This window comes from Pagrus pagrus (genome assembly GCF_965226575.1).
Source record: "Pagrus pagrus genome assembly, chromosome: 18".
NCBI classification, from domain to species: Eukaryota; Metazoa; Chordata; class Actinopteri; order Spariformes; family Sparidae; genus Pagrus; species Pagrus pagrus.
The window spans coordinates 22,518,846-22,546,231 of NC_140202.1; the positions used below are offsets into that span (position 1 = coordinate 22,518,846).

A 27,386-nucleotide genomic window follows, 5' to 3' on the forward strand; every position below is an offset into this window, starting at 1 on the left:
CTTCACATTCCCCCGCATGTGATCCCGGATTGGAAACTCAGGGGAGAGTCTGCATGGGACGGACGCACACACAAACACATGTACTTAGAGGCGCACATGCACCAGCTTACAATCACATACACACACACACACATATATAAATATATATAGAGGGGTGGGGGGCGAAGAGCTGGAGAGGCTAGATGTCACAGGCCTTATAATAGAGGGATGGCCTCTTAAGCTGCTTCACACCAGAGCCCAGAAAATCAAATTGTCATATCAATGAGCAGTTCTCCCCTCTCTCCTCCTCACTTTTCCTTTTCAGCCTCTCTTCTATCTCCCTCCCTCCATTTTTTTCCCCCCGTCCCTTTCTTGAAAAGCAGGTTTGAAGTTTTGGTGGCGGACTGAGCGGGCTTTTCAATTATCTCCGGTGTCAGTCGTAATGGTTTGAGAAGGACAGAAGAGGGGGAAGAGAGAGGAGAAAGTAGGGGAGAGCACGGTAGCGGTTTTGCGGCGGGCTAAATGGAGATCTAATTCAATTGTAGCTACGACCAAAGGCCAGGTTCCTCTCGACTAAAAGCCTGCGCGCATCAAATGCGAACACAACATCTGTTTTTTTCTTTTCAGCTAAATCAAAAAAGGGCAGCGACTCTGCATCCGTCCCCAGCTTCCTTTTTCTCATTTTTGTTAAAACGCCGTTTGATAACAGCATTTCTGGGTCTTCTCTGCCGTGGAATTAACGGCCTTTTGAATCTCTGAATGCACAGTCAGTATGCACCCAACAGATGGTGCGTGCCTCCGCTGCTTTTCTTCTTCCTCTTTTTTTTTTTTTTTATCCTCCAACACTTGTTTTTTTTTTTTTTTCCTCTCCACTAGCTAGTAACAATTTGCTGCTCAATGTCCAACGTCCACCTCGTGTTCCTCCACGTTTGTTTGTTCTGCTCTCTTTCTCTCTCTGCCACAGATGTAGCCTGAAATCACGTCTGTCACACTGGCCTTAATCTCGGGGTTAGCAGCTGCCAGTTGATTGTGTGTGTGTGTGTGTCTGTGTGTGTCTGTGTGTGTGTGTGTGTGGGTGTGGGTGTGTGTGTGTGTCTGTGATGTAGTGTGGAAAAAATCAGATCAGCAATTAGATTCCTCTCACTGGTCACCTGAATGTTTTATTTTAGTTTGTTTGAAGCCTTCAGTCAGCTGCTAATTAAAGGAACAGTGCAACACTTTACAATCTCCATATATCTGTAATTTTGTCACCAGAATGTATATACATGTGTATTTATTGTGGTTCTGGCCAAACAAATGTTACAAAATCCTGTAAAGCCCACCAAGTAACACGTTCCATCTTTGTTTAATCCGTGACTAAATGTATAAACTACAAACTGGATTATTTTCCCAGTAGGTAATGTGGTCGACTAGGGTCGCCAGGCGAGGTGTTTCCCCTTGTTTCCAGTCTTTATGCTAAGCTAAGCTAACCGGCTGCTGGCGGTAGCTTGGTATTCGTTGAACATAAGAGTTGTATCAACTTTTCATTTAAGCTTCTGCAAGAAAACAAAAGAAAATGTCCCAAAGTGTTGAACTATTCCTTTCAGAAGGGATTGAGTCCGGTTGAATGCAGTGCAGGGGAACAGAAGGAAGGTAGGAAGGAAGGATGCCACATCCTCGCTGCTCATTCGAGGCGAAGCCGAGGCTGGGAGCTTGAGTTACACTGCCAGACAATGGGCTTCTTTCACCCAACCTCACCCGCATTACACACATGCAGACACACACAAGACAGAGGCGTTCTGTCTTGAAAACTGTTGTTGCTCCTGTTGCACAATATTTGGCTCTTATTATTTCATTATGCCCCTGCTTCCTGCCTCTCTGCCGGTTCTGGTTTTAATTTTCGTGGCTGCTCGGTTTTTTTTTGTCTCACTGATTGGAGGCTCTGTGTGTGCATGTGTGTGTGTCTGTGTGCATGTGTGTTTGTGCACCGCCCTGTCACATGTTTCTAGCCTGTACCGCATATGATAACAAAGACTAATTTTAGCTGTGAAATCCCTCTGACATTGTGTCTCCGACTTGCGGCTGCATAATGAGAGAGAAAGCAGGGGGACAAAAACTGGGGAATGTCATCTTTATTCCTTAATTCCCTGGAATTTTCTTTCCCGTTTTTCCACTCTTTTTCTCTCACATGCTATTCCCCCTCCAGGCAGTGCTCATTAGCCCCTTTGGCCCTCTCTAAACAGGTGGGGCATGTTTGGCACAGCCCTCCGACATGCAGTCAGGCTTAATTGGGCTTGGAGGACCCCTTACACACACACACACACACACACACACACACACACACACACACACACACACACACACACCATACACACACACACACACACACGCATGCATGCATCCCTCATATGCAACCCCTCCCTTCACACTTTTCCCTCCATTCTTAAAGAGCCAATTGTCCCCTTGCTATTCCCCAGGGTGAGGTTGTGGTTCCCGGACCGGAGAGTGTAAATCCAGCCCCAGGCTTGTCTCCGGGCCTGGCTGACAGACTGACTGACTGACTGGCCTCCTGGCTGTCCCCCCCCCCCATCTCCTCTCTCTCCCTTCTCCGCTAGTAGATAATAACCACCACTACTCGTAGAAAGCCCCATTGATATGCAGACGTATCCCCCAAATGTCTCGGAGCGCTCTCGCTTCTTACTCCTCCCCTGGCTCTCCACCTCGACTTCTTTACCTCTCCACCACCTCTCGATCTTCTATTTTTTTTTCTCCCCAGTCTCTGGCTCTTTCCCAACTGGACTCTCTCGGTTTCTTTGTGTCTCGCTTTGCTTGAGAATTTTTCAGCCCTTACCTTAGGGACTTTTTTCCCTGCATCCCAATTTTTTTATTTTTTTTTTCCTTTTGCCTGTAGTTCTCAAGGACTGGGAGTTATCCTCATGCGACTCCTCTTCCTCCTCTTCTGTTTTGTGTTTGTTTGTGTGTGCGTCTGCAGAGCTCTGTGGGTAAATGTGAAGCATCACCACTCCTATCTACGTCTGTGTAATTACAGCCACATCAGCCAGTTATTTTTTTCCTTTTGACACTACCTTGAAAGAGTGTTTTCTAGTCTCGCTTCTGCCTACTGTCTTTTTCTCTTTCACACACACACACACACACATATATATATACTATTCACCACCGCTACTTGCTCAGCGTTATCTCATTATCCTGTTTATTCATACAAACAACTTTTCCGCACCCACACACACACTTATACAGGTGTAGCGCTGGAATGGAGAGGCAAAGAAACAAATCTTGAAGTGTGTGTTTACAGCTATATGTGTGTGTGTTTGTGTGTAGGGCAGGTGGGGCGGTTTGAATGTTAACTGCCTTATCACTCCAATTTCACACTCTCGCCTCCAGTTACACACACACACACAATGCACACGCACAGAAACACCCTGTTGCCTCCAGTCTCGTATGTGAAGACTGATTAACAGGGAAACAGGGGGGTCACACACACACACACTCGTGCACACACTAATCCCAGCCAGAGGGGAGGTTTGGTGTGTATGAGTGTGTTAATGAGTGTGTGCGGCTGCTTCTGTAATGGGGCCACCTGTCTACTCATTAGCCTCGTTACCCAGCCTTTTAATTGCCCCCCAAAACTCTGCATCATGTCTCCTCCTCCTCCTCCTCTTTCTCCTCTCCTACCTCGTCCTTCCTCGCTCCGTCTCTCTTGGTGATTTCTGCTTAAGCGAACTATTGAGACATATCAATAATCTGACATCATCACACAGCAAGGATTATGTCATACAGTGCAGGTGTGTGTTTCTGTGCGTGTGTGGTGGGATTGGGTGGGGCGATGCGAGTGCAGCATGTCCATATGTCGGCGTGTTAGCAAAGTGATTGCTTTGACCTCAGTATCAGGAGGCATATGAATATGACGCAGGGCGGAGGGGGGATTTGTACATGCACACACACTTCCAGCACATACACACACACGGGGCCATTAGCTTGATTTGTGCTACCCTGAACAACCTAAAGCTCCACCTCGATTCCTCTTGCTGTCTGGCTCACATTCCCCTCTCCTTTATGGCTGCACAAGTTTGAAGAAGGACTCCGATTACGATTTTTCTTACTACTGTGTCCACACACATAATCATGATTATTTGTCTCCGCTTTAGCAAACTACAGCAAATTGTTTTATTGGATTTTTTCCCCCCGTTTTTTATCCACAGCTAAGCATATACTTTTACTTTATCTGTTTCAGTGCAGTATTTCTCAGAGCTGTTAAGAGTTGCAGTCTTGACGCTGTGGTCCGCGTGTACGAAACTCGGTTAATAATCACTTCTTTATTACTTCGGGATGCAGCTGCAACCCAAAGGCAAACTCAGCAAAGAATCAGTTATTGGTTCAGCTTTGGCTTAAAACCAAAGATCGACTGAGATTTTTCCACTGATTCATTTTTCTTCATCTTAGCTCGGAAAATCTACTCAACCTTTAACCTTTGTTTTTGTAACATGATGGGATCAAATACAGGAAGTGAACGTTCAACATTTCAGAGATGGGTAGTGGATATAATGTGGATACAATCTTTTGTAGCGAAATAAAGCACCCTGATAAATATAATGCCTCCGCCAAGGCCCAACAGTCCCCTTTATCTGCATCACATTATACTCACTCAAAAATACCAGCCACTTAATACGACCCGTCCCTTTATCTGGATCTGCACCAAACTTTAATTGGGTCTATTCTGGACCCAGACCCATCCTCCATCCAAGTTTCATGAAAATCTGTTCAGTAGTTTTTGTGTCATCCTGCTGATAAACCAACCAACCAACAAACAGACACGGGCGAAAACATAACCTCACTGGCGGAGTTGACAATTAATCGATCAGTCAAGAAAAAGATGAACACATTGATGTGAAAATACAAATTATAATCCAATAAAAATCCAATACGGTCCTGTTTATTGACTTGCATTGTTGCCAACAATGTCTGAAAACATTCAGAGACGGTAATGGGATCGGGATTCTGCTATGAATCTTATTGCAAAATCTCTGACATTTGAAAAATGTACATTTCCCAACGCTGTATCTCATGTCATCATATCACCCAGGACCATCAGGGATACATAACGAAAAATTGTGAAAACTTGAAAAACGATCTGCGATTAGTTGTGCAACTCCTCCCGCGCTCCACCAGTCTCCCCCTCACCAGATCCATCTTATTTCCTCCACGTCTCTCCCACCCTCTCTGTCTGTGTCAGACAGCTCTCTGGGCTGTTGCCAGTCAAGTTACATGAGCGAACAGGCGGCGGTACATTCCTGCTGAACATAGCTCTGCACTCAGGGGATTCCCTCCCCTGTCTCCCCCTCTGCCCGCTCTTTGTTTTTGTCCATTCCTGCGCAGTAGCGTCCAACTCGAGCCGCGGGCTACACTTTCTATCAGAGGCATTCTTCTCCTTGTTTGTGCCTTTTTCTTTGTCGGGTAATCACGGAAAGGATGCAGTGTGTTTGTGCTGAAATGCAGCGAGCCATCCGTTACTTTGCACCTCGTGGCATAAGCCAAGTTTTCACATGCTCCTTTAGTTACAGTCACACGGCAACTCTTCACTTGCGTTGCCAGCTTGCATTTTTTGTAAAGAACACCTTGCATGCATAGAGGAGCTTGCCCGAATTCTCAGATGGTGACGGCAGGAGCTCTGAAACATGTTCATTGTTCAGCCCAAATTAATTGACTCCCCGGGACTGTGGCTGAAGACATCGTACTGTTCACAGCCGCCATAAGACGTCTCCTTTTTGGGCCATAATCAGAATTAAAGAAACACTAAATCTAGCTTCTTAAATGTGAGAAATAGCTTCTTCTCATAGTCGTGTATTGTGGTGAGCTGAATATCTAAAGGTTTTCCACTGTTGGTGGATTGTGATTGTAAAAAGAAAAGGTTTCTCCATGATTTCATGGTGTTTTATAGACCAGTCAATCAGTTAATTGACGAAGGAAGGTAGCTATTTACAGCCTTTTTAAATCATGATCACACTGCAGTGCTATTTTGAGTCCATTGAGGGGAATTCCTACATTGAAATAAAAAAAGCACAACCTAAAAAGTCTTAGACAGCTAACTCAATCACCAGAATAAATGTTGGCAATGTCATTTCCGCAAACTATGGATGTGATGAAACTTTACATGTCTTTATGTTGAAACTTTGCGTTTCTTTAGGTCCAATTTTCAATTCAGTGTTGTGACAACACTGTGCTGAGGGTCTGGTTAGGTGTAGGCACAAAAAACAATCAGTTAGGGTTATGAAAAGATCATTTTTTGTCTTAAAATACATCTTTTGGTCGCCACATTTAGATTAATCGATAATGAAAATCATCATTAGTTCCAGCCCTAGTTGCATTACTATAGATTTATTTAATTATGATGACTAGACTTGGCCTACTTGTCCCAGTCCCGTTGCTCAGCCACATCAGCACACAGCAAATCAAATCGAGTCCAAAAGTCTGCAAAACTGAGTCAGGATGTTATGATATATAGAAGATGTGGGCAGTTGCGACGGAAAATATTCATAAACCATAACTTCTTGGCACAAGCTGATATCTCTCTTTGCAGAGAGAGAACAAATAATTTCCACAAGTGTCCTCATATTGAACCACAAGCTCCTGGAGTCCAACCTGCCCCCTCTGTGTCCCCTCTTTCCAACACTGTCGCCACTGTCTCCTCTCACTCTCCCCTCCTCCTTTACTCTCTGTTTTTCTTTTCTTTCACTCCTTCTCTTGTACGTCTTCTGTGTTAAAAGTCCAGACTACCAAGGAAGGGTTGTCTGAGTCCCGAGGCTGTTATTGATCGACTAACAAAGAGAGAGAGAGAGGGAAAGAAAGAGAAGAGAGAGCCAGGCCAAGGCGGAGAAGACGCCTTGAGAGCTTGTCTGAACCGGGGGGGTCTATTTCTGTCCGTCTCGATGCATCATTATTGGGTAGAAGACACCCAGATGACGAACAGTTAGCGGAGGAGACGAGGACAGGAGTAGGAGGGGAGGGCGAAGGGTTAGGTTTAGTCTTAAGAGGTCACCGTTGATTTGAGGGATCGAGATATAGACGGGCCGCTTTCAGTTGTCTGTAGCCTGAAGTCCGTCAGCTTCATCCGATTGTTTATTGTCTGATGCGTGAGGCTCATACATCTCCCAAGTGTTTCGGGCTGACTGCGTGTGTGTCCCAATGATGACGTGTATTACCGCAAAAAAGGGAACAGGAAGAACGCACTGGAGGTCTATTGAGATTCAAGTCCTGACATGTCGCTCCTCACTCTCCCTTCTCTAAACACTCTCACACACAGACACACAGAGACATGGTTGATATCATCTCCATTTACAGCTAACACATTCCTTGGGACTGAGTGGAGACACACAGGCCAGAGCTCCCAGGGCTTTCCCTGAAAGTTAAGCTACACACACACACACGCACATACGCAGAAACACACGCAGATGCTATCCTGCCAGGAAAGGGTTGGATTTTACCAAATCTGATTCTTATTCTGGCATGTATTCAAAAAATATTGATTTGAATTCAAAGAAAAAGCGAAGCATATTAAAACTCTGTTGTTTTGAGCAAATCGCAAATGCTGCGTTGTCCCGCCAGGCTGACATTGTGTTCGTATTAGCCGACGTGTTATCAGGATGAAAGGTTTTTTTCTTACTTTATTGGTCTCTGAGAGTCACAGTTGTACAAATAACAACTAAAACACTACAGGATTTAGAAAGCAGCAGCATTGCTGATTTAGAGTTTAGCATTGCTTGGCATATCGCTGCGTCAATCTCCATCCACTGTTCTCATTCACTGACTGGTCGTCTGTTTCTCCTAACAGTGAAAACAACAATCAATAGGCACAACAAACTGGCCCTATTTGAATCTCTGAACAAATGAAAGATGTGGGTGGCAATTGAGATGTCTGGAACCAGACTTGCCAGACTGCAGAGAGTGCTACTACAGATACACTTTCCATTTTTTTCTGTCTGTCTTTTGTGAAGCCCAACGCCGCTTTTATCTTCAATCTTTATAGCGCTCGCTCCTGGAAACCATTGTGTCAAACACCAAACACGTGTTGACAGCAATGTAGACGGAAGCACAAAGGGTCCAAACTCGACTCAAGATGTAATATTAAGAAAAAAATGTGCCTGCACACTGAACAGAAGCTCCCAAAATATAAATTGATGTGTTGCTTCACTTGAGTCGACCTAGGTGGGATCCCAATTGGAGTCCTGTCATCAATTACATCATGAACACATCATATTGTTGACAGACAGTGATTACAACACAAACTCCAAGATCTCAATTAAATCTCTAAATTCAAGTGCCTTTAAATACAATAATGTTGGGTTGCAGCTGGTGGTGATGTTCATACTTGATTAATCCGCCATTTTTTTAATCCATCATTTGCTCAGTGAATTATTTGTCCACAAAGATGATGTCATTAAACTGCTCATTTTGACTGACCTACAGTCCACAATCCAAAGATCTTCAGTTCATTATGATACAAGAGAAATGCAGCAAATCATTTCAAATGTTAATCAACAACCAATCCTGTCGATTGATTGATATTGCGTTATTATAATGAATATAATAAATACATCCACCGAAGACAGTTTGGAAACATGATTCACAACGACAGGCCTGTTCACACAAAGAGAGGCCTCACCATTATTCAGCACATTCACGATGCAATAAATGAACAAACATCGATACACATGAGTCACCCGGTGTAGCAGGATCAATAAGTGGAAATGAAAGACAAGTTTCCAGACTCATCCTCTCGTCTGACTGGAGACCTGGATCTCAGTTTCCAGACCTAAAACCCATCAGAAAAGTGGAAGCCAGTGAATTATGACAGGTGATGAATTGTTGGCAGATCACAGCAGTGATTTAATAAACAGCTCTCTGCTGTCTCTGTGCATCTGTGGGTTTTCAACTTAGGGTGAAAAAAAGTGTCTCTCCACTCCATTTGTAGGAATTTCTTTATTTTTTTTATCTCAAAAGCTGTCGGGTTCAGGTTCATTTTTAGAGGTGGCAAAGAGCTGTGTTGTTGAGCAGATCAGGTTTCAACAAACATCCGTGAACTATTAATAAATCATGGATGCTCGACGCGGAGGGATGCTGCCGGCTTCATGGTGTTTGTGCGTCTGGGTGCTCATACGTGCGTGTGCCTGCAAGCATAAATCCTACCGTGAGCCATAACCTTAGATTTAAGCGAACCTTTAAACTTTTCACACTTGGTTGAGAAAAAAAAAGTCTATGTGTCTCCTGTGTATTGCAGCCACAAACCACCTCCAGTATTTCTTGTGCTGCTGTTGTTGCCTCCATGTCATAAAAAGAAAGCTTCCAGAACAACCTTAATTTGCGTAAAACTTTAACTAAAAACAGCAACCCGAGCTTGTGAAATAGTAGACCTTAAACCTAATAAATCATTCTCCTGTTTTCTAACCTTTAACAACACTAACCAAGACTAAACCGGCGCAACAAAACCATTTAAACCGCACCATTCCTCAATTTGAGGTTCCAGGACATTACTCACGAGGTCTTGGTTTGACATTTTAACAAAAACCAACTCCTGGAAGGGAGGACACGTTGTAATCAGGCCGAGACACACCTACAGGGGGGTGGACGAGAATAAGAGATGGGCTGAAAGAAGACGACCGACAGAGAGGGGGAAAGATTTAAATGGAAAGGGAAGAGAGGTTAAAGAGGGAAGGTGGAGGTTGTACACGTGGTGATTTGTGACCCACGGGAAACAGGCAAAGGGCTCATTTTCCCCGGGCTCTGAGAGAACATAACAGGCCCAGGCGCTGTGTGTTTCCTCCTGATAACGCTCACATGCGCTCATGCTGGCTCACATGTGCACTCGATTTCAACCCGTAGACTTTCTGAGGGCCAGACCGGCTCATTTGTGGGTCGTGGGCCGATAACAAGACGGATAACTAATATTTGGATCGGATATACATTTGCGGGAAAATAAAAATCTTTGGGTCAAAATTCAGAATAACCAGTGTTGGAATGTGAGAAAGATTTACTCAAGTACTTAACTTAAGTGCAGTTTTGAGGTGATTTACTTCAGTATTCCCATTTTCTGCTACTTTATAATTCCACTCCTCTACATATATTTGATAACGTTGGTTACTAGTTGCTTCAGATGCAGATTCAGATTACTCAGTGTTGAAAGGCTGAAGTGTTGTGGGTGGGTCATTTGGGAGTTAAGTCGTGATGGTGCGGGGACCACTACTGATAATCGGTCTATCCCTAGCTGTAGCTGCTCATGTTTGTTCAGTTATCGTTCCCAAGGTCCCAAATGATGCAAATTTTCAGGTCCACACATTTATTATTGGTGTCTACTAGAAAATTTAGATGCTTTATTACTCAAAACCCACATTATTTCTTTCTCATACTGTCCATTGCTGCAGCACCTCTTCTCCCTCTGTCTGAATGCTCTTTTTTTAGTGCCTGTCTCTTTGAGGCCCTCTTCCTGAAAAGGCCAGTCTGTTCTGATGGGTCAGCTCTCACAGGCCTGAGCAGGCACCACCCACTGTGTTTCCACCTTGGCACTGCTGGAGTTTATACAACCACCGCCATGCCAGGGGTGTTGCTGTGGGTGGCAACAGTATAGTGGTGGCATCACAACTTTACGGAAGTCCTGACAATCTGTTAGATATGAATACGGACTGTACTTTCACAGTATTTATATAGCACCCGCTTTATAACCCAAAAAGACGTCAACGTGTCACTGTGGGACCTTCATGTTTGACTATTGTGATACCAAAAATGGTAAAGACTTACAAGTAGTCCAGTGTCTCCTACTCTTGGCGAGTTGAAAAAGCCTCTCAAGTGTCTCATTCTTTCTTATTTACAGCATGTGTAAACACAAAGACATTCACTGGAAATGGGAGGGATGGTGATAAAGGGAGGTTTGAAAGTCAGAAAGCCCTCTCAAGATGTTAGAGAAATAGAGATTGAATGTTCTCTTCTTGCTTTCTTTGCTTTTTATTCAGCCGGACAGCTACTACACTTCATCCTGTCCCTACAGCCTCAGTTTTGAATTGTGATGAGGGTAAAGCAGAAAACAGAGAAACAAAGTGTGAGATAAAAGACAAAAATGTCCTTGTTCAGTCTGGATCCCACAGTGGTCCAGACAAAGGCTTCATCACACCCCACCCTGCCTAACACTTTTTTTTTTTTTATCAGTCCTACTTGACACATGAGATAAATCTCGCCGATTAGTGGACATGTCTGGCACCTGATAAATACAGTTTTGAGTGTTTTTCACGAGGGTGTTGAGGGGTGTTCTTCCATTTGTTGCAGATAACAAAAAAAGGCACACAGTCTGAAAACGCTGCTGCTCCCAGACTGCAGATCCCTGTACTCAGCCGGAGGACGTAGTGCTTAAAATGTGGACGGCAAGAAATTGAGCTCTGCGCGTTAGCTTTGAAGTTAATTTGACAAGCGCACGTACGCTTCAGTATCACCTGTGAAAAAAAATATCTGCCGTAATGTGCTGTCGCCTCGGAGGCAGGGAGTGTGTGAGAGAAAGTGTGTTTCATGGGAGTGGACTCACTGCTGGTGAGTGAGTAAACCTGTGTGGGTGCGTATGTGTGTGTGTGTGTGTGTGTCGGTGGGTTGAAACATCATTACCTTGGGATCTGAGCACACGGCCAGACATCATTAGGCTTTAAGGCGAGAAAGTCTCCACGGCACCAGTTTTGCGGTCCCCCCGACCCAGCAGACACGACACGCAGGCATGCCGTTTAAGATCATTTATTTGGGTCTGCATGTATGCCCGTGTGTGTGCGTGAGCAGAGAGACTGTGTTTACGTGCATGTTATTTATTTATTTTGCCTGGTAATATGCCTGAGCCTTCATTATAGCAGGAGCCATAACTTTGATAAATCACTTGGGCTCGGGGCCCTCACTGCTTTCACAGTATTAGAAAACTAATTGAAATTCTCTTCCGCCCCCTCTTCTCTCTCTCTCTCTCTCTCTCTCTCTCTCTCTCTCTCTCTCTCTCTCTTTCTCTGACTCTCTCTCTATCTCTCCATCTCTCTCTCTCTCACTCTCTCTTTTCACCCTCTCCCTCTCCTCCCGTCTCTGTCGCAAGGGCCAAACAGTACCGTGTTTCTTCAGCTGAATAGAAGCCAAAAGGGGGAAAATGTCATCACTGATTTAATAGGCGTAGTCTTACTCAGAAACGCGCACACACACACATACACAGCCGGCTCTCGTACACCCACACACAAACACACTCTGCACTCTGGGGAGTGTTAGGAATCCTGATAATGTCATCATAGGAATCTCCATAATGTACCCCGGTCTCCTGCAGGCTCCAGTGTGACGCTGCCTCTCCTCTCCTCTGCTTTTGATTAGATCAGGGATGAGATTTTAGGTTTAGGTTGATGGGATTTAGAGTTTAGATACTTGTTTCTATGGCCGTGATCCCCCCGCTGTCCTCTGATTGAGGGTCTAGTTTGACTCGTTGCCTGGGTTCTCCCAGCTGCCGCTGGATTTAGGGTTTAGTCGTTTCATTGTCCGTGATCCCCCTGCTGCTACAAGATTTGTTTCATTTGCAGGGATCTCTCCGTGCTGCAGCTCAAATCAGGGTGTGGTTGTTTTGTTGCGCAGGATCTCCCAGATGAAATTTGTTTTTGTTTTTATTGTCCAGGATCTCCTTGCCGCCGCCGGATTTAGAGTTTGGTTGTTTTATCGTGCGCCGACTCTCAGCTGTTGCTAGATTTAGGGTTTAGTTGTTTTGTAGTGCAGGATCTCCCCGCTGCCACTGGATTTCGTGGGTTTTAATCTTTTTAATATCCAGACACTGCTACTGTTTGTGTGACACTTGGGGCTTTGTGTCCGCCCGGCAACCCCTCCTCTCTCGCCGGGTGAGCTTTGTAGTGTGAAGCCAAAGATTTAGCGATGGAAGCAGAGAGTCTGTGTGTATATGTGAGGTGGCTTGTGTGGACCGGGGAGGGGGTTTCGTGGAGTCCTGTCAGCACACAAAATTCTCTCTGCAAACATTCCTCTGACGTGATGCAACCCCAGGAGAGGAGGGCCAGCATGTGTGCCTGCGAGTATTTTTCGACCGGCGGCATGCGCCTGTTGCCCAGACAGATCCATACCATTCGCTCCCAGACACACTGCAGGCGCATAGCTACACATAAACACTCGCATGCATACGTTGCATGTGTGTGCGGCTAATGAGGATGTGTTGATTGATTAGACTGCAGTAATTAGCTGGAGTGTGAAGGCCTGGAAAGGTCTCCGCTCTGGTGGGAGTGTCCCCCTCTGGAGAGACATTGAACTGTGCTATGCACCATTACGCTACACACCACAGAGACGGTCCCATCCATATCTCAGATGTGGGGTGAGTCATCTCTTGGAGGCAGACTGAGGAGGTGCGGGTGTGAGGAAGGATGTTTGGCGTGTGTGTGTGTGTGTGTGTGTCGGATATATAAGGATGTTTGCGGAGATGTGTGTTGCAGAGTGAGATGTGCTTGTGCCAGCAGTTTCTTTTCCTGCACAGTGTGGCCCGAACCCTGACCTGATCCTCTGCCTGACAAATCAACTCTCGCCCTCACCTCCTCCTCCTCCCGCTCATTTGTAGTTTTACTTCCTGTCTGCTGCACAGATTTCTTTTGTGCATCACAGGCCCGCTTCTAGTAAATGCAAATAATATGGTATTAAGTATGACAACCTCCCGTCTGTAGCCTCCCTACTACTGAGTTTTTGTGGATGTGGATGAACTGCTGCCGGAAAGCGTTGTAAACAGTGCCACCACATGTGCAACTGGGGAATTACACATGATGCAGTGACTTTGAAGGAATTTTTGTTGCACTTTTTGCTTCCAACGCCTCTCATCTCTGCTTTTTCACTTGATCTGAGCAATCAAAAGATGACTCATTCCCAAATGGTGACAAAAAGTAAACTAAAAAATAAGTTGCACTAACACAAACAAATGAGCTTTTTACAGGTTGTGTTGATTGATTGATCGAGCCTATATCGAGACAATTTATTGTGCAAAAAATGAGCTAATGTAAATGTTTCTCTTTCCCAACAGGAAGTTCTACTACATCACTCTGCTGAGGGACCCGGTGTCTCGATACCTCAGCGAGTGGCGGCACGTGCAGCGGGGAGCAACATGGAAAACCTCCCTGCACATGTGCGATGGACGGACCCCGACGCCCGAGGAGCTGCCCTCCTGCTACGAGGGCTCCGACTGGTCGGGGTGCACCCTGCAGCAGTTCATGGACTGTCCCTACAACCTGGCCAATAACAGACAGGTACAGAGAAAAAGCTTTCAATACAACCACGCCAGTAACAATGATGGAAGGCAATAAAAACTGCACTCTGTATGCTTCAAAAGATGGGATATGTTGCCAGGTTGTCTGCAGGAGCCCACAAATCCTCAGCCATTAAACTTTGCTTTTGGGCTTCTGTGGGCCATTTGCGCAAAGACCCTGTTTTACTGCAAACGCTCAAACGAGCAGCTGATTTCATCACCGCTGTACCGAGCTAACCTGCATCTTAACACCTGGCCAGACTTCTAGCATCATAAATCCATGCCTAATGGAAAATACCAATGCAGGGAAGACATCTCTGTGGCAAAAACGATGTAGTTGATGGTAGAATTAAATACTCTGTAGGTAAATAATGAAATCTTTTAAGCAAGTGAAAGTTAAACACCCAGACTAATTGAAATTCCAAAATATCCGAAAGATATATTATGAGTTGTACACATGTGAGCTCACACACATAAACAGTCACCCGCTGGCCACAAACACCTCAAATTCACAGCTTCTTTTCTCATGCTGTCTCGGTCTCCCACCTAAACGTGTTGGCCAGCTTATCTCATCTGAGCCCCAGGCTGTTATTACTCAGGGTCCAATAACTTATGAATGTGGCGAACTCACACACACACACACACACACACACACACACACTCTTGAGGCATCCTGGTGGACGAGCAGGCTGAGGTGCACACTGTGTACTCTTGTGGATCCAAATCAGTATGCAGTCCCTGCTCCTGTACTGTAGCACAACAGCTCCAGATTGCACTCAATGATGAAGTGATCTCTCATTCTGGAGCAAATCCAGCAGAATCAAAATGAATTTAGTTTGTTAAGTTAAATGCCTGATCAAGGAATCTGAAAAGAAAGTGATTAATGACACAGAGATGTCCAAAAGGAGTTACTTAATATTGGATTTGCAGCACAGATCAGGGCTTCAACTACTAGATTTAGTCATTATCAGTTAATTAAGCTGTCGGCCATGTTGTTACTTTTTTTTTTACTTTTTTGATGACGTGTTTTGACCTGTAAATGATCAGAATTGGTCTTACTATTGATGTAGAATGAAATCACGGAACATGACTTTCGTTGTTTGCATCACAAACACATCTGATGTAATGTGGTGAAGTGAAATAATCACTTTGAGTGTGAATTACCACAGCTGCAAATTAAGATGCAACTTGATGCAAAGTGCTTGGAAGATGTAGGAACCCTGCAATTAGTCAACCAACAAAGAAATGTGTCTGCAGCGACATGACTGACAGATCGTTGTCCATCATACTTAAAACAAAAACAGCAAAAAAAAAAAATTGTTTCAAGCTCTCAAATAAGACTATTTTGATATTTTCTGTCATTTGTGAGAGCAGATTTTTCAGCTGTGAGTCGGACAAAATAAGCAAATTGAAGATATCACTGTGGCCTTCGTGAAATTTCATAGACTAAACAATTAACCCAGAAAATAATGAGAGATTAAATCAATTATGAAAATAATCATTAGTTGCAGTCCCAGTTGGATGACTCATCAATTATCTCGCCATCAGTTAATTTTCAGCTTTTCAGCATCAATGCCACAAATAGTACATTTTATTATAAACAAGTGAAATCTCCACATTCATTTTGTTCCTCGCCTGTAAAACTAAAGCAGAAATCCAGAAGATGTTAAAAACTGACCTGATTGAGCCCTAATCTAAACATCCGCTGCCTCCTCTAACGTCCATCACTTCCTGTTCCTGTGTCTGTAGGTGCGTATGTTAGCAGACCTGAGCCTCGTCGGCTGCTACAACATGTCCACGGTCCCAGAGAAGAAGAGGGCCCAGCTTCTCCTGGAGTCGGCCAAGAAGAACCTACGAGACATGGCTTTCTTCGGTCTGACCGAGTACCAGAGGAAAACCCAGTTCCTGTTTGAACGAACCTTCAGGTTGCGCTTCATCAGGCCGTTCATGCAGTACAACAGCACCCGCGCTGCAGGGGTGGACCTGGACAACGCTACGGTGAGTGCTGCTGCTAGTTTAGGTTTCAATTACTTGAGGAAAGCGGCAAATCCTCACATTTAAGAAACCTGAACCAACTACTTGATTGACAATTTTGCTTGAAAAATGATTGAAACAATTAATCGGTTATCAAAATAGTTGGCAACTAATTTTCTTTCAGTTAATGTATCATTGTATCATCTTATCGTCGCAGCTCAGTACTTTTACTTTGACACTTTAAGCACATTTTGCTGATAGGATCTTTGACAGATGAAGGATTTTCAGTATGTATGTATCTTCTTGCTGATGTTTATAGAGGGAAAAAAACCTCTTATTTTCTTAGATTAGTTTTGTTATTAGCGACATCTCTCTTAGAAAATAAACATGGCAGCCGTAGCAGATTCATTTACAGGTTGGAAATAAAACAATTATTTCAAACAGAAGTGAAAAAAATAGCTGGAGAAAAGAAGTAGAGAAAGAGAGAAACAGAGGGTAAACACAGCGGTCTTATATAGCTGTGAAATGAGTTGGGATGACTGTCACTGTTGAAAAACAGCAGCTTCAAACATGTTCTTCACACTTTGATTGGTCCAATGCGGGAGTTCTTAGGCTCAATTTTCCCAGCGAAAAATATCCTCCAGTACACAGTAGACCGGCGATTTATACATCAAAACCAGTTGCGAGGAGAGAAAATAAAATATGCCCTGCTGACAGCCGCTGTGGAAAGCTGGACCTGATTGTTATAACCACAGAAAAGAGGGAAAATCACGTGGAGAAATTCTGGCAGGTATACGAGGCTGCGTGTGGCATTTTGAGTAAAAATTAGTCGTTTTCTTTTAAATTGGCTTTTAAATTAAATACTTCTAAAGGTGCTGTGTAAAGTTATTTATAAAAAGTCAGATAATTACATCAGCGGGTTCTCTACACTCGCAGAGCTGCTGAAAGCCCACTTATGCCATCGTGGCTGCAAGATCCCAGTGAGTCATTATTGATTGAAACCGGTTCCTAAATTATATGATGACTGCTCTCTGATACATGAAGTCTTTGTGTTGACGACTTGAGCTCAGCGCCGTCTTCCTGGCATTGTGCCGGTGTCCCCCGTGCTGCCGATCAAACATCTCTAATTTTCGAACACTGATGTGGCGCGTCGCTTCCTTCTGTTCTCGCACACGTTGCCCACAAATGAAATCCAGCACTCCATCACAGATTTCAAAGGGATTCTCTTAATTAAACACATTTTCCCCCCTCTGTGTTGAATTCGCACGCAGCAGATGACACACGGCAATGCAGCCAGCTGCACTGCATAACCAAACATCAAACACGTTTCTGTTATCTTGCTCCACATATTGCCAACGCACTGTTCTCTCTCCATGTAGACGTCCTGTAAAGCTTTTATACAAATGTCATGTATTAGGGCGATTTCACTGCAGGAGCCTTCCCAGGAGACCAGTAACCTTTTGAGAAATCCAAGCTCTTTACCTGCATTTCAAGAAAGGAACCAGGCTAAATTTTAAAATATGTCTCTGCTCTGGTGGTTAGTACTTTCCAAAACCCCTTTCACTCACCCACACTCAACAGCTGGCTTTTATCTTTAGTGGGAAAGGGTACAATCAACATACGTCCTACGTCCAATGACTCTGCAGTGACACTGAGCCTCTGACGCTGTATCCCGCTCTCATTATGGTCGTTACGTAAGGATTGACAGGAAAAGTTAAACCTGGCTCAACCTTTGTTGCAATAGTTCAAACCTAGTTTGTCAAATGAGCAAAAGATTAACTAGTTTGTGATGACTTCTTAGAGATTTAAAAGACGGCAGTTCTAACCTTAAAATGCATAAATCTGTTCCTTAACCTGGACTCCTTGGATTAAATGTCTTATTTACTACTGTCTCACCATTACCTGGAGCAGGACTTCTTTACGTGGTGTAGTTTCTAATGCAGGGCTGTTTTTGCTGTGAATGCCCAGTAATACTTTAGGAAGTGTAATTTGGGCTAAGTTTACAGTGCTACAACGACGGCGAATGGTCTCAAAACCGCTCCTAAGAAACGTTTTCAAGTCGACCAAGGAAAAAATTCAAAACAAACACAAATCATCACTGTTACAAAACTGCATTCTTCCTGTTACGTAAGGTTTTGAACACTTTGTTTTTCGTACAAGGTCGGTGACGCTCTCCTGAACAAGAGTCATTTCCTTAAGAAGTTAAGAAGGTTGATAGAAGTCTTTTTACGCCTACACTCTTAGTGTTCAGTCTCCTGCTCTGCCTCTGCATGTCTGCCTTTTTAATTTGTTTATGTCATCCACTTAAGCATCAGACTTGAGCAACACTTAATACAATGGAAGGAGTTTAGTTACATAGATCCTGCAACCGGCTCTTACTTTCTTCATGGTCTTTATTCCACCTCATCTTCTCCATGTTGTCTTCTTCTGAGCTAATTTATAAAAACGTTTCTTCCCTCGTTAGGTCCAGCGTATAGAGGAGCTGAACGAGCTAGACATGGAGCTCTACGACTACGCCAGGGACCTGTTCCAGCAGCGCTACCAGTACACCCGGCAGCAGGAGAGGCGGCAGCAGCGCATCAAGAACCACCTGCAGCAGACCCACCAGGGCCTGGGCCTGGGCGTCAACCTGTGGCCCTCCCACAGCCGGCAGAGCTCGGTGTCGACACTGGAGGACGGGGAAGGGGAGCGGGAGGAGCGGGAGGAGGGCGAGGAGGGAGGCAGAACGGAGGAGGCGGGCAGCAGGCTCCCCACCGAGGACTACATGAACCAGATTATCAACCGCTGGTAGCAGCAGAATGAGAACAAACACACAGACATGCATATGTAATGTGAAATACATACAAACACACACACACACACACATATACACAGAGAGTGGCGCCTGCATCAAAGACCCAGATGACTGACAAACAGACTTTAGCAGAGAGTTATGGAGCTATGGAGAGCTGGGCTTGGTCGATTGCATCAGCTCGTGTTATTGCGGCTCGCCCAGTTGTTATTAGCTCCCGCTTGCCCTTTCCCCCCCTCTGAGTTTCTCTGTCTCTCCTGTCATCATTACTGACTGAGCAGAGGAGAGATATTTTTAAGAGTTGCTGACAACCGAGTGTCTCATCCATCTCTCCCTCCTCCTCCTCCTCCTCCTCCTGTGTTCCTTTCGTTCTCTGTGGCCTAATATGGAGCATGAGAAAATAAAAATTTAAGTCTGTGAATTCCCACTAATCTTTGCTAAAAAAGGACCAGTCTACTTCCTGGATGCTCCAGTGTCAAAGGGACTTGGGAAAGCTATAAGAGTATGCTAATGGCTGAGCTGAACACAGAAAAGGGTGGGAGTACATGAGAGACTGAACTCGAATGAAAGAAGAGTGGGACTGAGTTGTGTAATAAAGCTTTCTGCTTAAAAAAAGAAAAAAATCAGCCATTTCACCCATGAACACGCTTTGGTCATGAAATAGTGACAGTCTCATTCTCATTTTAGGATGATTTCATTTGTATTTTTCTTTGTGTTTATGCTTTTTTTAAAGCAGAATTGTAATAACACTGAGACCAATATTGCTGCCTAAAGAAAAGTGATTCCTTTATTTCTTTATTTTTATTGGTTTTATATAAGTCAAAGCTAACGAATCGGATGGACGAACAATGGACCATAGCCATTACTAAAGCCTTGTATCTTGTTGTAGAGGGGAGTGGCCTGTTTCTCTGTTGAAGGTTCCCAAAGCTCCTGTCGCTTAACGACTTCATTATTTCTCCTTTTCTCTGTCTTTTTTTTTTTTTTTATGCGTCTCAGTCCTGCAGAGAATAACAGCCAATTACAGAGCTGAATCTCACATAGGTGTGAAGAAATCAAAGGCAGGGAGAGGAGTGAGTCTGCTGCAGGTTGTTGCCAGGAACCGTGCCGTGTGAGCGGCAAGCGCTTTGGAAGCCTTAACTCAGACGAATGCGCGAGATGGGAGTTGTGGAACTACTGGTCACCATGGCAATGTGAGCCCTTAATGTAGTGGGTGGCATTTTTTTAGTTTCGTCTTTTTTTTTTTTCTTTTTTTTTTCCCTGACCAAGAGCTGAGTTGTAAAAGCGGCGGTCACAAGCAAGCCTCCTTCCCACCTGCTGAAAGGGCACGCACAGCGCCGGTGACCCGTAGTTCATTAGTGCGACCAGTGTTTACCCTGAAGAACGCACGGGGTGAGGTAGCAGTGCCTCTATGTACTGGGATCATAGTCAACATAATTATTGCCAGATATTATGTCTGCATTATACTTCAGTAATTTGACTGACTACTCGTGTGTCTGCGCGGATGAGTGTGTTTCTGTGTGTGTAAATAGTATGTACAGTATGCCTTTGATTGGCGTATGTGTATGCCTTTGTAAATAGTGTGCCTGACTGAGAGAGGATGAGTTTTGTGAATGACTGGTTCCATGACCAATTTTCTTGCCATGTTTTGGTGGTGGAGGGCAACGCAACGAAGTCCCTCCAGCAGCATGTCACAGCAGTGTGACCATCGCAGCGATGCAAGCCAATAATACTCCCCTCTGCCCTTTTCCTTTACAGCTTCATGTCCCCGTGTCCTTGTCTCCCCCCCATGACGTGGTTACATAATATATGAGGACTGTATCACTATGATTATCTAAAATCCTAATATATAGGTTCAGAAATCTGCCTGTGTGACGCGTCTTTGCTCTGTACAGCAAAATTTACAAGAAGGGTTGGGTGACAGTAGTCCGCACCAGTACATCATATATCCACAAGGCGGCCATTTACCTCGGGGGGGAAGCTCAAATGTCGTACTGTTGTTTTCCAGGTTGCAAGTCGAAACCAACAGGATGTAATCAAACGGTAATGTTAGCCAGGAAGTGCTCAAATGCTAGATGTTGAAATGATTGACGACCTGCAACCTGGAACACCGCAGCATAATAACAACATGACGTCAGAGGAAAATGGCCTCCGTGTGAATGTGGTCTATTGCACCAAATTCATAAAAGGTTATTCAACCCCAACCCTATCCACATTTAAATAATCTGAGGAATAAGAGGGGACACCAGTAAGAACTTGGGGCACAGAATGTAAAAGTGTGAAGGGAAAAAGACGCGTCACATTACGTTTTAATCAAACTGAATGTAGTTATGAAAGTTTGGTGTCAGCCCGAGGGGACTGGGAGGATGCAAGCAAGCTTCCTTTGTACTAAGCTAAATAATAAGTTGTATCTGGTTGTTAACAATAGATTTTTTTTTTTTTTTAAAGTCAGAAGAACAAAAGTAAAAATATACTTTTTATCCGCCCACCCTCTCCCTGTTAAGGTCCAACTAATCAGCCTGGATCCTCTCCTTTTTGATCAGCTTCTTTCAGATCAGGGATGATTCATGAAGGAAAGGACAGAAGAACAAGGGGGGCGATGATGAAAGGTATTTGGATACATCCAGAGTCAATGTGCTGCTTTTTGTGTAGCCTTCAAAGTAACACAAATGGACACGGGAAGAGAGATGTCCCTTTTTTTTGTGCGTGTGTTTCGTATTAACTTCCCCTTCATTGTACTCTTGAAACTGGAGACCTGAAAACACTGCAGCTCCAGGCATTTTGCCCACAACCTCTTATTCAAAGTCAGACCTGCTCTTGGACTGCGCTCCAAACCCATATCTGGCTGTTCGTTTGTGGTTTAAATACAGAATACAAAACTGATTCTTTACCCTGAGAGTGTTTTTTATTTTTCAATTTCAAGTGGTCCTCAAAATAAAATACTTGTACCTGAACAGTGTGTGAAAGAAAAAGTCTATCCTTTCACTGAAATGATTCCAGGAATTGATGCTGTAAAGCTGTACTCGAATATTTTATGTCTCATCACTATGTATATCTGATGTCTTAACTTTTCCTTTGTGACAATGAAGCAACCCAGGTGTCGCTAACATCATCCTGTTTTATTTTTTTAAAAGATGTGTTAAAAGAGTGTGATAGAGACTTGTTTTTTTGGATCGGTGTGCAGTCTGTCTCTGGCTCCTTCTGTATGCATCATTCTGGGTTTGTTTCTTATGATTGCAAAAATGACTCATCAAGCCACCAATTAAAATATTTCATTTTTACAGACCTGACTGTGTTGTGGTTGTCAATGCATATAATTTATAAAGTCGCCCGCTCTGTCACTCGTATTATAAAGCGCACTGGCATGAAAAACATCTCCACTTGTACCCTTTTTTTTTTTTTTAGATTTAAACTACATCCAAGTTCATGAGCTTGAAATGCAGCCACATAATCGTCTGAGAAACACTCAGTTAGGGATTTTTTTTTGACGACCTGTTAGGGAGCTTTGTCCTCTAGGTTTCTGCACTTTCATTCACAGGCCACATCTATAACTAGAGGACATTTCTACCACTTGCCCACACTAACCACAGGACCATGACCCCATAAAGCAGCTTGTCCCCCCCCACCAATGACAACCTCGGCCCTGTCAACAGTGATCTACGGCCTAATTCAATCTGCAGACACTCAGGGCTTCGTAACACACATACATGCACACAAATATGCTTCTTCTTCCTCTGCTGTGGCAGGTAGGCGTTTGGCAAGCAAGGGACGGAGACAGGAGGCCGGCATAAATATCATTCCCTGTCCTTGGCTGAATGCAAAGGAGAGGGAGCAGAGCCCAGGCTTTCGCCCTGTCTCATCAACAGTCCAGTGAGCTTCAACTTTGACCCCTCAGGGCAGGGTGGAAAATAATTTCCCTGGACAGCGACAGGCTGAGGCAATTGGCTGGAGGGAGCTCAGAGCGGGCAGCAGCGAGAGTGTAAGAGACGAGGAATCAGAGCGTCTTTATGTAAGACAGGAGGGAAGAGAGGATGTTTTTGTGCCTGACATATGAACAGAGAAAGAGAGGGAAATGAGGGGGAGCAGGAGAGAAAGGGAAGGCTGTGCAGCCTCTCTGGCAGCTGGTACGTGGTGTATTGGACTGAACGCAGTCTTTAATCCTCCCCATAGCTCTGGGTCGCTGTCATTTCAAGTGCAGCTGGACTAAACAAACAATAATGGCTCAGCTACTGCACGGAGCTGGACAGCTTTTGTTTGGGTGAACATGTGCATGTGAGTGTTTGAGAGAAAGTGCTCCTGCAGTGGGAATCCAGGCTCTGAGTGATTGTATGGGCTCTGGCTGCAGTCCATTATTAGGAGGTCAAACTGGCTGCAGCTCCTCATTGCCGGTCCCATGCTTCTTTCATGCAAACAAAGAAGCTCTGGCATTATTATCGCTTATTTTCAGCGTGGAATTCTGCAGATAAGTTCACATTGAGTGCCTCCCTTACATGCATCAGAGCCAGGCTATTGTAGTTTTGGAGGATTGCCCTGTTGGCGCCAGCACCGGTCACCATGGAGTTCGGTCTTCTGTCTCTGGCTGACTCATTTCCAGCAGCTACGTGGCTTAGACCCTATCATCAAATATACAATGTGGATAAATCTCTATACACAAACAATTTGCAGAGTTTCAATACACTGTTAATGCACATGGCAACGAGAGAGCGCAGTCCAGTGCGGGAGTGCACATTTTTCCTTCAGCAATAAAATAAATATGATTCGATTGGACATCTGGGGCCGTTATCTGACCTTCCACAGCGGGTTTGGCTAATCTCCCAGGTCAACAGCAAATCACCTCTCATGATATTAAAGGATTGAACAGAAGAATCCAACCTCCCAGGCAGCACTCAGCTCTGGAGCGCTTACAGATTGGCACCAGTGGGAGTCCAATCTGAGGAATCCCACAATCCCATTATGGTCTAAACTGTGTTTATTATGTTCGTGTGCGTGTGTGTGGAGCTTCGGTCCAGAAGCTCATAAAGAGCTGATCCACTACAAACTTATTAACCTCTACATAAAAGTCCAATAAATGTTGATGTTGGAGAAATGGAGCGGGATACAAACCCTGGGTCAGGGCCAAGCATGAACTTTAAGGCTGTTAGACGGGTAATGTATTCCCTTTATACACATAAAGAGACACATGCACACATGAGAGTGCAAAAAAGAAAATTGTAAGTCTATGTTTAATTAAAAAGTTCTCAGTTTGCTGAATACATTTGTTTATTTATGTGTTCAACTGTTAGAAACACTAAAGTAACCAAGACTGCCCTCGTCTCCATCTGTATTTAAGATTTGGGCCGAGTCCAGCCCAGTGTTGGATGGCTGTAATGTGGTGAATTAGCTTCATGTAGGAGACCCCGGCTGACCCCCATTATGCAGTCAGGGACACATTTAATTAGCAGCAACTCACGTGAAACGACAAAATGTATTAATATTAATGGAGGTTTAATTGAGGTCGTTTTGGTCCCCCGTTGAGGCTTTCAACCTCTAAAATGGCTGACGTGTGATAGTGTGAGGACAGAGAGCCCACAGCCCGGGTTCGCCATTTCGCATGTGACCCCGGAGAAGATGACAACCATCTCCCATAATTCATCTGAAGATGTCACCTTCCTGACAGATGAACAGGCCCTGTGGGCAGCGTGTGAGCGCGTGCGTGAGGCTGGGTTTAACTATACTCGCAAGGACTGTCAGGTGAAGTGGTTTGGGCATGTCCTCTCAGGGCTGCAGTGGATTTGTGTGTGTGTGTGTGTGCACATGCACCTACATGTGTGAGGTGTCATATGCGCGTGCACTTCAAAGTGAAGGTCAAATCCAGCAGGATAATTAATGTCGCTGCTTTTTATATAATGTTAAATCAAACCCTGGAACTGCTCCCTCTGGAGGATCAGCTGTCCAATTTAATTTAGGCTGCAGAGCGAGTAAATGAAAAAGCAAGACTCCATGTCTCTACACCCTGGGACGGTGTCTCCATGCCTTTCATCTCCTTCTTTTTTTCTCAAGACCACACAACAGGTGGACAGGGAGCCCTGCATTTTTTACCAACCTGCCCCAGAGCGACAGTAAAGGTTTACAAAATGGACCCCAGGAATCCCAGGTGCCCTTTGCAAATTGAGAGTGATTTGAGTTTCTCTGCTTTTTCATTACCACATAACAAATACTGTTAACTAAGGGGACAGATTTGGCTTATTCTAAATACAGGATTTATTTCCCATGGCTATCACACCAGGCATACAGCAAACCTCATTTCCATGAGCCGTTTTTCAAATTAAAATGTGACGTTCTCTCAAATCAGGTCCCAAATATGCACGGATTACCTGAGCAGTGTCTGGTCTGAAATTAGTGTGGGTGCCCTGAACTTATTCGCATGCACAGATATCTCCCATCGTTCTCTTTTGAAATGTTAAATCCCTCTTAAAAGTCATATAATGTATCTATGATATACAACTCAACTTTAATATTTGAGTTTTAATGATGTCTATTATTTACACGCACAGATATCTCCTAGCTTCCTCTTTTTAAAAGGCCAATCTTTTCCCTAACATTGAAATGATTATATTCATAATATTATACAACTCAGCTTTGAGTTTTTAATGACTTATATTGCACTGATTTTGTTTTATAATTAAATACAGAAAATATGCAATGAGCAAATTCTTATTTAAAAGAGAAGAGAAGAAAAAGATATGTCTTTACAAGCATTAGGTAGGTAGGCATGCACATTGCCATATACTGTACCTGCATAGATACACCTACCTATCTACACACGAAGATAGAAGACTCCTGTCTTTAAATATGATATTATAATATCTGATTTTTAAGTCTCTTGTCTAGAAAAATAGCAGTAATCCTGCAATCCAGCACCAATAGGAAATAACAAAACAACATGGACACGTTTTCTGTTTCACAGCTGTTAAACCTCATCTGGATTTCATATCTCAGACACTTTCAACACCCATGGAGCCTGCCAGTAATGAAGTGTCATTGGACAAACTCCATAAAAGTGACACCTGCTCTGATTTGTAGCTGGAGACAGTTGTGTAGGTTAGTAATTATTGATTTTACTGGCCAAAATGGCTGGAGTGGATCAATGTAAATTATGTTTCGGGTGGGGTTTTCATTTAATACTGATACAAATAGCCACTGACCCCTGCTAAGCATACATTTTATTTTAGATATATAGCCTATTCAGTAATGAGCTCTGCTTTTTAACACCTGTAAGTGGCATGAATGCAAAAAAGGATCTCACAGAGCAGGAATATCGTTTTTTGATTAGGATGTTTTACTAAGTGTATTGCATTTTACAGTTTTATCTGTATTTTATTTTATTTCACTGTAACCTTGATAAGAAAGGCACTATATAAAAAATATTATTATTATTATTATTTGAAAAAATATTCCTGTCATTGTAAGATCTGCAAAATGCAAGAAAACCTTTGCTTCCAATGCTCTGTGCTGGTATCATAATTGTCTCTAGAAAAAACAAAATCAACAAAAAAATGAATTTATAATTGAGTAAAAAAAAAAAGTTTAATTATGTTTTTTTAAGTTTGGGTGGCAGGGGTTAGTCAGTGAAGTTAATTGCTAGATTAGGTTCAGTTTCACCATTCTTCAGTTTTTAATTATCTTTCGTGAAACGGGCTATTTTGTGTTCATGTCACGTTTCAGTGTTGTTAAATAGTTTAATGCTCGGAGGATTTCAGTCATTCTGAACAGGCAGTATTGTGGCTACCTAAACTGTCTGACAGGACCCTCCCACTCCCCAGCGGAAGATGGATGCAGGAAGCTACGGAGCCGGCTTCGGTGAGAACATATCATTCATTTTTTATGCTGTGAAAGTATAAACGGCTGAATACAAGGGTGGTTATTGTTGGTTTTTAGAGACTACGACATTAGGTGACTGTGAGTTAACCGAAAAAGGTCAAATCGGGTTGTTTTCCTTTGGTGTAGGAAGAGTTAGCTAGCTCCTGCGTCTTTTTGGCTAACGTTAATTTCCAGGTAGCGTTAGCTCGCCGTGAGTTCACCAACACTTGACGGGCTCTGGGTGTCTATTTCATAGACATTAATGACGTTTAGACGACTTAAACCAAAACGTATGAGAAGGTCTCTCAGTTAGCAGTTTAATATCAGTAAGAATCCTATCTTATCGTGAGCTTACAGCCCTGGGGATTGTCATTGAAACAGTCCGGATGTCAAAACTGTGATTTGATTGGTCGGAGGAGCCACGCTGAACTTTGCTATTGGTCAGAGATGGTGGCGCTTCTTGTTTACCAGCTGTAAGCTCAAGCAAGAGAGCACAGAAAGTCTTGATCTGTATGTATAATACATTAAACT

The 27,386-nt window shown here is 43.8% G+C and overlaps 2 protein-coding genes across 3 annotated transcripts in view; both read left to right on the forward strand.

Annotated features, from left to right (window-relative positions):
* hs6st1a (heparan sulfate 6-O-sulfotransferase 1a) overlaps positions 1–22,306 on the forward strand; it is a 58,719-nt gene extending 36,413 nt beyond the window's left edge. The window contains exons 2-4 of the mRNA XM_084381860.1: positions 14,033–14,255; positions 16,004–16,252; positions 18,693–22,306. Of these exons, the coding sequence (XP_084237986.1) occupies positions 14,033–14,255; positions 16,004–16,252; positions 18,693–19,019 (799 nt within the window). The 3' untranslated portion in view covers positions 19,020–22,306. The remainder of the gene's footprint in view (positions 1–14,032; positions 14,256–16,003; positions 16,253–18,692) is intronic.
* Positions 22,307–26,773: 4,467 nt separating this feature from the next.
* Positions 26,774–27,386, forward strand: part of uggt1 (UDP-glucose glycoprotein glucosyltransferase 1) — a 37,631-nt gene continuing 37,018 nt past the window's right edge. For both annotated transcript variants that reach the window (XM_084382234.1, XM_084382235.1), the window contains exon 1: positions 26,774–26,855. In XM_084382234.1, the coding sequence (XP_084238360.1) occupies positions 26,825–26,855 (31 nt within the window). In that variant the 5' untranslated portion in view covers positions 26,774–26,824. The remainder of the gene's footprint in view (positions 26,856–27,386) is intronic.